This window comes from Chiloscyllium punctatum, chromosome 9 (genome assembly GCF_047496795.1).
Source record: "Chiloscyllium punctatum isolate Juve2018m chromosome 9, sChiPun1.3, whole genome shotgun sequence".
Taxonomy (NCBI): Eukaryota; Metazoa; Chordata; class Chondrichthyes; order Orectolobiformes; family Hemiscylliidae; genus Chiloscyllium; species Chiloscyllium punctatum.
In genome coordinates, this window is record NC_092747.1 from 4052041 (window position 1) to 4064591 (window position 12551).

Below are 12551 nucleotides of genomic sequence, written 5' to 3' on the forward strand. Positions count from 1 at the left end.
TTTCCAGCACCACTCTAATCTAGCAAGGTTGAATAGGCTGGGGCTGTTTTCCCTGGAATGTCGGAGGCTGAGGGTTGACCTTAAAAATGTCTATAAAATCATGAGAGGCATGGATAGTCTCTTCCCTGAGGTGGGTGAGTCCAGAACTAGAGGGCATAGGTTTAAGGTGAGAGGGGAAAGATATAAAAGAGACCTAAGAGACAACTTTTTCATATAGGGGGTAGTACACTTATGGAATGAGCTGCCAGAGGAAGTGGCAGAGACTGGTAGAATTGCAATGTCTAAAAGGCACCTGAATGGGTACATGAATAGGAAAGATTTGGAGTGAAATGGGCTGGGTGCTGGCAAATGGGATTAGATTAGATTAGATTAGATTAGATTGAGATATCTAGTCGGCATGTTCGAGTTGGAGCAAAGGGTCTGTTTCTGTGCTGTACATCTCTATAGCTCCAAATTGATTCATGGGATATGGGTGTCAGTGGCAGGGCCAGGATTTCATGCCGATCTTTAGTGGGCTGGCTTGCACAGCCATTTCATAGGATTGGTAAGAGTTAATCACTCACTTGTAGGCGAGACTATGTAAGGGTGGCAGATTTCCTTTCCTGAAGGACATGAGTGCATCAAATGGACTTTTGCAAAAAAACATGGGGAAGTGATTGTCTGATAGTATTATCACTAGACTCTTTCTCCAGAGACTAAGGACGTACAAAAACATTACAGCACAAGAACAGGCCCTTCAGCCCTCCAAGCCTGGGCCGATCTAGATCCTCTATCTAAATCTGCCGCCTATTTTCTAAGGATCTGGTTCCCTTTGCTCTGCCCATTCATGTATCTGTCTAGATACACCTTGACTGATGCTATCATTCCCGCCCCTATCACCTCCGCTGTGTGAAGAACTCCCTTAAACTTTTCCCCTCTCACTTTGAACTCGTGACCCCAAGTTTCTTGTTATCCACCCTGTCTACATCTCCCATGATTTTGTAAGCCTCAATCAGGTTTGCCCCTCAACCCCCTTCTTTCCAATGAAAATAATCCTAATCTACTCAACCTCTCCTCATAGCTAGCACCCTCCATACCAGGCAACATCCTAGTGAACCTCCTCTGTACCCTCTCTGTACCATCTCTAAAGCATCCACATCCTTTTGGTAATGTGGTGACCAGAACTGTACACAGTATTCTGAATGTGGCCAAACCAAAGTCTTACATAACTCTAATATGACCTGCCAACTCTTGTACTCAAGACCCTATCCGATGTAGGAAAGCGTGCCGTATGCCTTCTTGACCACTCTATTGAGCTGTGTTGCCGCCTTCAGGAACAATTGACCTGAACACCCAGATATCTCCGTACAATTATCCCCAACACTTTTCCATTTCCATAGTTCACTCTGGAATTGCATCTTCTAAAATGCATCACCTCGCATTTGTCCGGATTGAACACCATCTGCCATTTCTCTGCCCTATTATATTTTGCTGTATTCTCTGAAGTACCCTTCACTATCTGCTACTCCAATCTTGGTGTCATCTGAAAACTTGTTAATGAGGCAACTTACACCTTCCTCTAAATCATTTATGTCTGTCACATAAATGGTGGTCCCAGCACGGATCCCTGTGGGACACCACTAATCACAGGTCTCCATTTTAAGAAGTTCCCTTCCACTACTACTCTGTCTCCTGTTGCCCAGCCAGTTCTCTATCCATCTAGAGAGTACACCCTGGATCCCATGCGACTTCACCTTCTTCATCAGCCTACCATGGGAACCTTCTCCTCAAATCCCTTACTGAAGTCCTTGTATATGACATCTACATCCCTTTCCTCATCAATCAACTTTGTCACCTCTTCAAATAATTCTACTAGGTTTGTACGACATGACCTTCCCTGCACAAAACCACGCTGATAAGCCCATTTTCTTCCAAATGGGTATATACCCTATCCGTTAGTAACTTCTCCAGCAGCTTCTTGACCACTGATGTCAGGCTCACAGGTCTCTAATTACCTGGATTATCCCTGCTACCCCTCTTAAACAAGGTGACAACATTAGCAATTCTCCAGTCCTCTGGGACCTCCCCCATTTTCAAGGATGCTGTAAAGATATCTGTTAAAGCCCCAGCTATTTCCTCTCTCACTTCCCTCAGTAACCTGGGATAGATTAGAGTGGTACTGGAAAAGCACAGCAGGTCAGGCAGTATCCGAGGAGCAGGAAAATCAAATGTTTCCGGCAAAAGCCCTTCATCAGGAACAACAATCCATCCCAAGTGTCCATGATAGTTCAAATAAAAAAAGAAAGGAATTACAGAGCTGCACTGTAGCTATAACCCCAATTCGATGCTCTTGCAAAAACTATTTGCAGAATGAGGCATAGAGGCCCTACATTCAGGTTCTAGTCAGCACTTACAAGGGATCCTCTGATTCCAGATCAAGAACAGGGAATCCACTTCTTTTGAACTCAATACAACTTGAACAGTGAGGAGATGAGTAGGCCAATCCTGATGAAGGGCTTTTGCCCAAAACATCGATTTTCCTGCTCCTCGGATGCTGCCTGACCTGCTGCGCTTTTCCAGCATCACTCTAATCTAGACTCTGGTTTCCAGCATTTGCGGTCCTTGTTTTAACCTGGGATAGATCCCATCTGGACCTGAGGACTTGACCACCTTAATGCTTTTTAGAATACATAACACAATACACAAACCCAGTTAATGGTCTGGGAACCTTGGTTCGAATTCCACTATAGCAGACAGTGGAGTTTTAATTAAACTAAAAATTCTCGAATTCAGAGTCAATTAATGACCATGAAGCTACTGTTGATTTTCCTAAAACCTATCTGGGTCACCAATGTCCTTTAGAGAAGGAAATCTGCCATCCTTATCTGGTCTGGCCTGCATGTGACTCCAGACCCACAGCAATATGGGTGATGCTTAACTGCCCTCTGGGCAATTAGGGGTGGGCAATGAATTTCTAGCCAACACCCTGCAAATGAATGATAAAAACAACAGTTTCACTGAGACTAGAATCCAATTCCAGATTTTATTGACTGAATTTAAACCCAAAGCATTACCTTGAGCCTCTGGGTTACTAGTCGGAGTTGAAAAGTGTGGTGCTGAAGAGCACAGCACATCAGGCAGCATCCCAGGAGCAGGACAGTAGACGTTTCAGGCATAAGCCCTTCATCAGGAATGTCCACTGACAGTGCCACAATATTACTGAATATTTTATTTTAAGTTGAACTGAAGGTTCTTGGTTCTGAAACCTGATGTAAACCAGTCACTCCCTGCCTGTACCACTGCCTCTGATATCTGCGGTCATCTTCCCAGCCATTCCAAGCAGGCCAGGTTAGCATGGCAATAATGTCATCCAGAGACCCAGGCTGGGGACTTCGATTCAAATCAGACCTCAGGCGCAAACAGAATTTATATTTAGTTACTAAACCTAGAACTGAAAGTTGGTCTCAGAGTCCCAAATACCTTTCTTGACAAAGATGAATCATCAGTCATCAAGAAGGCAGAAGCAGATACAAGGTGGTGAATGGGGATTGAATAAAGAAAAAGTGCTGGGTTAAGGAGACAGACAGGAATGAGACTGAACTCCTTCCAACAGTCAGCACTGTTTTGAAGCAGTGAATGGTTTCCTTCAATTTAACAACGTTTTAATGAGTTTTTAAAATAAATTTTGCAGCAGAGATGCAAGTCGGAGGTTTGACTACAAGCGATCAACTTGAGAAAAGCAGCGACATTCAATTATGATGCGAAGTTACAGGAATCAATACTGGAGCACATTTACCTCAAAGGCTAAATTCTGCATTGGTGCGATTAACTGGCTAAGGAAACAAGAAGATGTCCAAGAACCAATAGCACAGAACATTTGCTACCAAATGCACGATTGTATTACCCACCAACATTAAATAGAGAACAAGTGCGCAGTCTGCCTGGCCCAGGACATACTGTGCTTCATTTTAACATTCTTTTCCTTTCTTGGAGCTTAATAGCTCATTGCATAACAGCTCCGTGCTTAACACACCCCGCCTACAACTTTGGATGCTGTGGATTCAAGTCTCTTATTTGGGGTCTTGAGCACTGTGAATTAGAACTACGCTGAGAGCATGGGGCTAAGGGTATGCTGCACTGTCACAGGTGACATCTTTCACCTAGAAAATCTCCTCAAGCTCTACTGCAAAGGTAAAGGAGCTTTCTGCAAGAGTGCTGCCTGCAGTTTTTATTGTGTACAATAATACCATAAATCAATACTATTGATACTATTAAAATCTTTTGTTACACTGAGATCATTACAGCTGTTATTTAATTATGGCACCCATTAATAGTCTACAGACCAAGACAGGATTCACTCAAAGATGAGAGGGGTGGACTAAATCTCACAGCCAACGCACAAATGAATTTATGAATTAGGAATTAGGTGGTGAAGGCCACTTTCGGTCATTTGACAAGATCATGGCTGATCTGATTGCTCCATATTCCCTACCTGATGATAATCTTGTTCATAAAGGATCTACCTATCTTTACCTTACAATAGTCAGAGTCTGTTTTCACTGTCTTTTGTGCAAGTGTGTTCCTGGGATTTGCCCCTCTGAGAAAGAAATACTTCTCAAAACAGCAAGATGTACTGTATCTCATTTAGTGAGCCAGGCCCTTTGGAATGTCCCATCATGGAAGGAAGCAGTACAATCACTGATAAAATTTGGCACTTGCTGCCAGCCCGATCAGTGGGCAACATGATCACCTCAGAAGAAAGGGGAGGTTGAGGTGCATTCCAAAAACTTGTGCACAATCTAGGAGGATATTCCAGGGAGAGCACAGGTGTCAGGAAGGTTGTTTCCAAGGAATTGGTGCAATTGGACAGCCAGTACCAAGGGAACGCTGCACTGTTGGAAGACAGAGCAGTGTCAACGTCTGCCCTCTCGGGAGGGCACAAAGCTCGCACAATCACTATTTCACAAAATCTGGGGATATCCCTCAGTGTACTCATGCAGCATTATTACAAAGAGGTTATCTAGCAATCAGATTTGTCTGTGGGAGTTTATGATGTATAAAGTGCTCATCATATTTCCTACGTTGGTTGTAAAGTGCTTGGAGTTCAACTCAGCTCATGACAAGTGTTATGGAATTACAGGCCCTTTACTCTATTTCTCAGCTAGCCCACTCCTGTTTATAGAAGTAAACAGCGGAGATTCTAGCTCACTTCATAGACTTTGAAGAGACAAAACCCACCCTTTGTTTGTCTCTGTTAGTGCTGCATTTCTTTGAAGAATTACAAAAAGAAATATGCAACAGGTACATTTATTTTATTAAGTGGAGACAACATTTAAGATTACATTGTGCATTCAGATGGACTGCACGAGAGAGACAGACAGTCTAAACAACTTGTATAAAAAAATTAATATTTTTAAAGCCTGTTTTAGAGAGAGCAAATAGAATATCATTTCAGACAGTCAGTGACAGAAATCACAATAAACCCAGTTTGCAAACAGGTCAGTCAGATAATGGGACCACTAGGTAATTCTTTGTTGACCACCTACCCCCTTTCATACACCCCAAAATACTAAATACCCAGCGGATCACTACCTGAACCTGACAGATCTGCAAACCTGTACAAGTGCTTGGTAGTTCCTGCTTGTGCTGCCTGGTGTTGATATGCAGGAGGCACTGGAAAGCAATGAAATTTAAACTGGGAAAAAATTCTCAATCTCTGGACCAACAGCAGCAAGGGAGACAAAGGGCAGATGTGTGCTTGGTGTGAAATCCTTCAGTCCTGCCCACCTACAATCCCTCCTTCACCCATACAGTGCATACTGCCATCAAACTATCATTCCATGGGTGCTCTTATAGAGGGCGTGGACAAAGTTTGCTGAAAGCTAGTTGTGGTCAGGGAGTCGACCAGATGGAGGGATCAGTTTATACACTTTTATTTTTAGAAGCCCATTTCCGTGGTGACCATGGGTGCTGGAATTCTAGGAGTCACCGGCACTCAGTCCCTATGAAACCCATTACAAGGGCAGATCCACTTTGCAAATCTTGGTGGCTTCAACTTCAATGCAATGCATGACTCGCCTCACCTTTCACCACAGTGCTTACGATTATCTGTACACACTTGCATACATGCAAACGCATGGACACAACTCTAAACTTTCTCTCCAACCTCTCTTCAAAACAATTGGACTTATCAAAAGTTTCTCACACAAACACAATCTCTGCGTTTCTCCAGTACTGACAGATCTGGTCAGATTCTTAAGAGTTTTGTTTATTGATAATAGGATTTAAAATGGTTCCCAGACTGGCATCAGGCATCATAAAAAAATTAAATAAATTTTGCTCTGAACCAACTAGGATTTCATTACCAGCTCAGTGCCCTGTAGTGAGGGTGACTGAAGTTAGCTGTGTCTTTAGAATCCAATATTCAACTTCATAAAACCTACAATAGCTTAAAACAGGCTTATCATAATAAACACGCAATCACTGATTAATAATGACTACATATACATAACCTAGCATTGCAGTATACAGGAGCCAAGGGCTGTACAAGTCTAGATCCAAGACCGGAAAGGATATGTCTGTAACACTGCTAGGATTAATTTAGTGTTCTACAGACAGTGGCCCTGGGAGAGCTGGGCCTCTTCTACAGTGGAAGGCAGACAGACAATACAGAGAGAGAAAAGAGAACAGATGACCTGCAAACAGCAAGTCCCAGCTTGTATAGAGGGGCGGAAAGGAAATCAACAAATAATATATTTATTCCCTCAAACTCACTAAGTAATAAGTGGAGTAGATGATTGGGATACCATTAAGTAAAATTAACGAGTGGTAATGTGAGGGAGCCAAAGGATTTAATCCAGCTCCCTAGACAAAAGCTGGCACTTGTGACACTTTCATTCTGAACTGGATTTTGTGGGGAGGGAAGGGAAAGAGGCAGGCGGTCGGGCGGGGGGTGGGAGGAAGAGACTGCAGACCCCTGCAAGGTTTTCCGTCTATTTTCTTCTCCACATTTTGTTCTATTGCGACCTCATGAAGAAGTCTCTATTGTGCTGTGCTTGTTACAAACACTGCACACATTAACGTCAGGAGTTGAAATCAATGTCACTCATAACAATGCCAGCCTAGTCTCCAGGAAACTGTTTAGTTATTTCCTTCCTAATGTCACTTGCAGTAGAGTGGCAGCTGAAAATGAAAGCAGAGGGACATTATAGTGAGAGAGAACAAGATGATAAAATAGCCAGAAAAGACTTGGGGAAGTCAGCAATTAATACCACCCTTCAGACATTCTCAATTGATAGACAGTCACTCACTCACATTCCTTCTTTTAGACAGGTTACTAGGTCAGGTTTTCATAATCCTTGTCTCCTGTATAGTCATAACGCTCAACAGCTACAACCTAACTAGCTACAGGGATGCTCAAAGATGAAGCCATACAGTGGGAGTGTCAAGTATCAGACCCGATGAGAGAGTAGGGGCTGCAAGGTATCTGGACTTCCACCAATTCAGACAGGTTCAAAAAGTGCTCTGGGGAAGGTAGGGGTGAATGATGGGGTACAGGAATAAAGTCCACCAGAGGTTGGGTAAACTCAGTCTCCAACTCCACCCCACCCTGCTGAGGGTGTTGGGACTCAACCTGGAAACATTTCTTTATAAAGTTATGTGCACAAACCTGCTTTCTACAAGACCGAGAGGTGACATCGGCTACCACTGTATGGCCTTATCGAAGGAGAAAACTGCTTCAAAAGCACCAACTGGAAAATTTACAACAGGCAGGGCTTGCAAAAGGACGTAAGAAATATAGTTTGATAGAAAGTTCAGCTGCAATCCTAATACTCGAGTAACCGGTATGAGCATTCAAAACTAAGAGGCAGGAGTGAATAGTTAACTCACCCTCCTGCAACTACTGTACTCTATGCTGACTGGTGTGGAGTCTGACTTCGTTAATCACTCTTAAGGCAAATTGTTTTGTTAAAAAAAATAAAAGAGTAAGCCAGCAGTTTGTCTGGTCATTCTCCGGGCAGAATGGGTCTTCACAAACATCTAGTCCTGGGCAGGTTAGGTTTCTGCTCAGGGATCTCACCAAACACCCACCTAACACTCACATCTTCATGTTCTTGGATGCTTTGCGTCTGCCAACATCCTGAAACAGAAATGGAAATCAATGAATAAAGGTTGGGCACAGGGAAAAGCAAACACAATTAAGGAGTAGATTTACACAAGTTTAGATGCTGGACTCTGTTAGGTCCATACTTCCACCCACACTCTGACCCTCCCTGCATCTTCCCCTGCCACTGCAAGAATTGCAAAACCTGCGCCCACACCTCACCTCTGTCCAAGGCCTCAAAAGGAGCCTTCCACATTCAGAGTTTTACCTGCACTTCCACACGTGTCATTTACTGTGTCCGTTGCTCCCAATGTGGTCTCCTCTACACTGGGGAGACAGGACACCTATTTGCAGAACGCTTCAGAGAACATCCCCGGGATACCTGCACCAACCAAACTCACCGTCCCTTGGCTGAACACTTCAACTCCCCCCCCCCCCACTCTGCCTAGGACATGCAGGTGCTGGGCCTCCTCCATCACCACACCCTAACCACCCGACCCCTGGAGGAAGAATGTCTCATCTACCGCCACGGGACCCTCCAACCACATGGCATCAATGTCGATCTCATCAGTTTCCTCATTTCCCCTCTCCCCACCTTATCCCAGATCCAAGCTCCCAACTGGCACTGCCCTCACGACCTGTCCATCTTTCTTACCACCCTCCTCGCCTACCTATCACCATTACCTCCACCTCCATCTACCTATCGCACTCTCAGCCACCTTCCCCTAGGCCCAGGCCCAGCCCCACCCACCCCCTCCTATTTATCTTGGCTCACAAGCCTCATTCCTGATGAAGAGCCTTTGCCTGAAACATCAATTCGCCTGCTCCTTTAGATGCTCCTGACCTGCTGCAGTTTTTTAGCACTACACTCTCTACTTAGTCTGAGGCTATTCACATCAAACCAAACAACGACTATCACCAACAAGAGAGTATCTAACCATGCTTCCTGTCATTCAATGGCATCATTATCATCACTGAATCTCCTGTTGTCAACATTCAGGGGGTATCATTGACCAGAAACAGAGATGCACTTGTCATATAAATACCACAGCTACAAGATCAGGTCAGAGGCTAGGAACTAGTACTAAAGAACCAACAGCTCTTCTCCTTTGAGCCTCTGTCTTTTTAATCATCCACTTACCTTTTTAGAATTTGATCTTGGAGATTTCTTGGGCGATTTCTTTGGGGTTTTCTTGGGAGTCGCCCTTTTATTGATGCCTCTTAGCAGGGTGTTGCCTAACTTCCGAGGCGTGTTCAAGACGGTGTAAGATATCGATTTTCGTCTATCAGTCTGGAAGGAATACGCAAGAAAAGATAACAGGTGAAACAAAGGGGAATGGACACTTATGAACATAAACTCTCCATGTGACAGCCACCAATGGGAAAGAACAAGAAAAGTCAGCTCTAACAGTGCAAAGTAAGGACAGTTTTAGTTCAGCGCACAGGTGAAGGAATTGATGTCACAACATGATGTATTATGAAGAGTACAGCTGGATTTCACTGACACAGAATGGTTGAAGCACTGAAGGAGGCTATTCAGCTCATTGTGACTATGTTGGCTCTCCAAAGGAGCAGTGCACTTCATGGCACTCCTTGCCTTCCGTTACCCTACATATTCCTTTTCGGATCATCTATTTCCTTTATACGTCTCGATTGTATTGGACTTTCCCGAACACTCAGGCAATGCATTCCAGATCCTCACTACCTGCTGCAGAAATAGGTTTCTCCTGGTATCTCCATTTGACAGCATCTTCCAAACCCACGACCACTTCTATCCGGAAGGACAGGGGCAACAGATACGTAGGAAACCCCCACCCCCCTGCAATTTCTCATCCAAACTACTGATCATCCTGACTTGGAACTAAATCGCCGTTCCTTCACTGTCACTGGGTAAAAATCCTGGAACAGCACTATAGGAGTATCTACACCAAATGGACTTCAAGGTGGCAGCTCTCCACCACCTTCACCAGGGCAACTGAGCAATGGCAATAAATGCTGGTTTAGCCAATGATCCCATAAAGTTAAAAAAACTTTAAATCTGGGACTTTTGGTTCTCAATTCTTCTACTAATGGAAGCAGTTTCTCTCTACCTACTCTACCATCAGGAGTTTGAATATCTCTTATCAAATCTCGCCAGCTTTTTTTTGCCAAAGAGAAAAGCACCAACTTCGCCTATTTATTTACATAACTGAAATGCACCAAACTCAAGGAACAAGCTCAGTTACCAAAAGAGGGAAGAGAATTTCAACAGTACCCAATTGTTATTCTCACACATGGCGCCGTGACCAACAGTAATAAATGACACTTAACAAAATCTGGAACATTAACGTCTTTTGATCACATTGTTATAATTTGTTAATGACATTACGTTTAAGAGAGAGGTGGTGAACATTAATGATTTTCAAATGCATACAAAGAGTAAGGACACCAGCCTGCTGGGATGAGAAATGCAAGGCTAAGCAAGTCAATAAACTCTCTGCAGCACTGCTGCCTCACAGTGCCAGGTTCATTTTCACCTCGGGCAACTGTCTGTGTGGAGTTTGCACATTCTCCCAGTGTCTGTGTGGCTTTCCTCTGGGTGCTCCAGTTTCCTCCCACAGTCCAAAGATGTGCAGGCTAGGTAAATTGGCCATGCTAAATTGCCGGTAGTGTTAGGTAGATTAATCAACTGTAAATGTAGGGAGGTGATTACTCTTCGGAGGGTTGATGTGGACTTGTTGGGCCAAAGGGCCTGTATCCACACTGTAGGGAATCTAATCTAAATGGCAAGTTGTGTTGGCCTCCATCTCACCCCTGACTTGGAATCTATTAATATGTTATGGGTAAAACTTTTCAGTAATGTTTTATGGGAAGAAAAGCTGCTGTCTGTACCCAGTATGTACCTAAACAGGACTTCGGATCCACACCAACATGGCTCATTCGGACCAGCCCTGGAGCTGCTGGGGAGCTGACCTTGCTATGGCAGATCTATCTGCTTTCAAATCAAGATTGACTCAATGGCAAATTAGCTTCACTACACACTTATCTCAAGGTGGCATCTTGTATTAATGTGCATGTTTCACATTATAATCTGGAGAATTTGACATCAAAATTTGGAAGAACCATGCTCTGAGACAGGAGGCAGTCACAATGCAGATCGGAATACCACAAAGGGGAATATGGGAAACAGATGGAAAAATCTCACATCATGTTGTGTCTTTGTCCCTATTTTGACAAAATATATAAAGTTTTGAGAATACAGAAAGACCTTTATATGGTCTGCAGTACCTTTCACAACCTCAGACACCCTAAAGCTTAACAGCCAGTGATGTATTTTTGAAGTACATTGTGGGAATATCTGATTTTATGTTTCATATAATTTTGGTCTACAACTTTTTGATTAGGAATTGACATTTTAAAATATAAAATGAATGAAAATACCTGACTTGAAATCTGGTCATCAAAACTACAGTGTTGGAAAATGAAAGGGCAGCCTTTGGATTGAAACGGTCTATTTCTGTGCTGTATAACTATGACTGTGTTTATTAAATAAGGTCAGAGTTGGAAAGGGAAACCAGAAGAAGAAGATTACCTGCCTGAGCTTTTCGTGGAGATGGGATGTCTGCAGCTGTCTTATTAAGGGATTCAAGTTATTCACATGGTTTCTCAGAGCAAAGGCAAATCTTCAGAATTAGGATTTAGGAACACCAGTTGTTCATTTAGGCCCTAAAACGTGTTTTGCCATTCAATAAAATCATGGTTAATCTGGTTGTCCTTTCAACTGCAATTTCTCTCTGTCCTTCACAAACCTGGGATTCTCTTGTTCATTCAATCTGTAACTCAACCATGAATTAACTCAATAAGTCAATCTCCACTGTTTTCTGTGGAAGAGAAATTTCAGATTATTGACCCTCAGAAAAAAATTCCTCAACTCCACTTTAAAAGCAAGACTCTTTTAACTGGTTCTAATTAGTTTAGATGCCGATCTGGGACACCTCAGATGTGCCATATAGCCATGAAGATAGTGTGTTAGGAGCTTTTTATTGTTTTTTTTTGGACTTCTTGTCGTGAATTTTTATGGAAGTGGGCAGTCAGCTGGGAGCAGCTCTGAGATAGTGAGAATCTGTCCGGAACTGTAGAAGTAGCTGGGAAACCAGAAGCCAAGGGGATTCAGGACTGGAAGCATTTCTAATTTGGAGTCACTAAACAAGAAAACAATGACGAAGATTGCTTCAGCTAGCAGTCTACAATTGTGAGGTGTTGAAAGAAAATTTCAAAGACTGATGCTAATGGGTGAACTTAAGAAATTTCATATCTCAGAGAATAATGGGAACACCGAGAAGATTTAAACTGAATTCCTGAGAACTGTGACATACCTTGTTTTGTTCACAGGAAAGGTCAACTACCTTCAAGGTTCTGTTTAGAACAGGGGAAATCTTGGACAAAAATAAAAGTAGAGCAGGAAGTATACTTCAAACCTGAAAATCTC

The 12551-nt window shown here is 43.2% G+C and overlaps 2 protein-coding genes across 11 annotated transcripts in view; one reads left to right on the forward strand and one right to left on the reverse strand.

Moving 5' to 3' along the window:
- Positions 1-4232, forward strand: part of LOC140480977 (interleukin-1 receptor type 2-like) — a 52388-nt gene extending 48156 nt beyond the window's left edge. For 2 of the 3 annotated variants that reach the window (XM_072576585.1, XM_072576584.1), the window contains one exon: positions 3671-4232. In XM_072576585.1, the coding sequence (XP_072432686.1) occupies positions 3671-3738 (68 nt within the window). In that variant the 3' untranslated portion in view covers positions 3739-4232. The remainder of the gene's footprint in view (positions 1-3670) is intronic. The other variant, XM_072576586.1, reaches the window with a different exon arrangement.
- Positions 4233-5270: 1038 nt separating this feature from the next.
- LOC140481088 (nuclear mitotic apparatus protein 1-like) overlaps positions 5271-12551 on the reverse strand; it is a 117107-nt gene continuing 109826 nt past the window's right edge. For all 8 annotated transcript variants that reach the window (XM_072576741.1, XM_072576740.1, XM_072576739.1 and 5 more), the window contains 2 exons: positions 9225-9374; positions 5271-8119 (listed from right to left, as the gene is read on the reverse strand). In XM_072576741.1, coding sequence (XP_072432842.1) covers positions 8078-8119; positions 9225-9374 — 192 coding nt within the window. In that variant the 3' untranslated portion in view covers positions 5271-8077. The remainder of the gene's footprint in view (positions 8120-9224; positions 9375-12551) is intronic.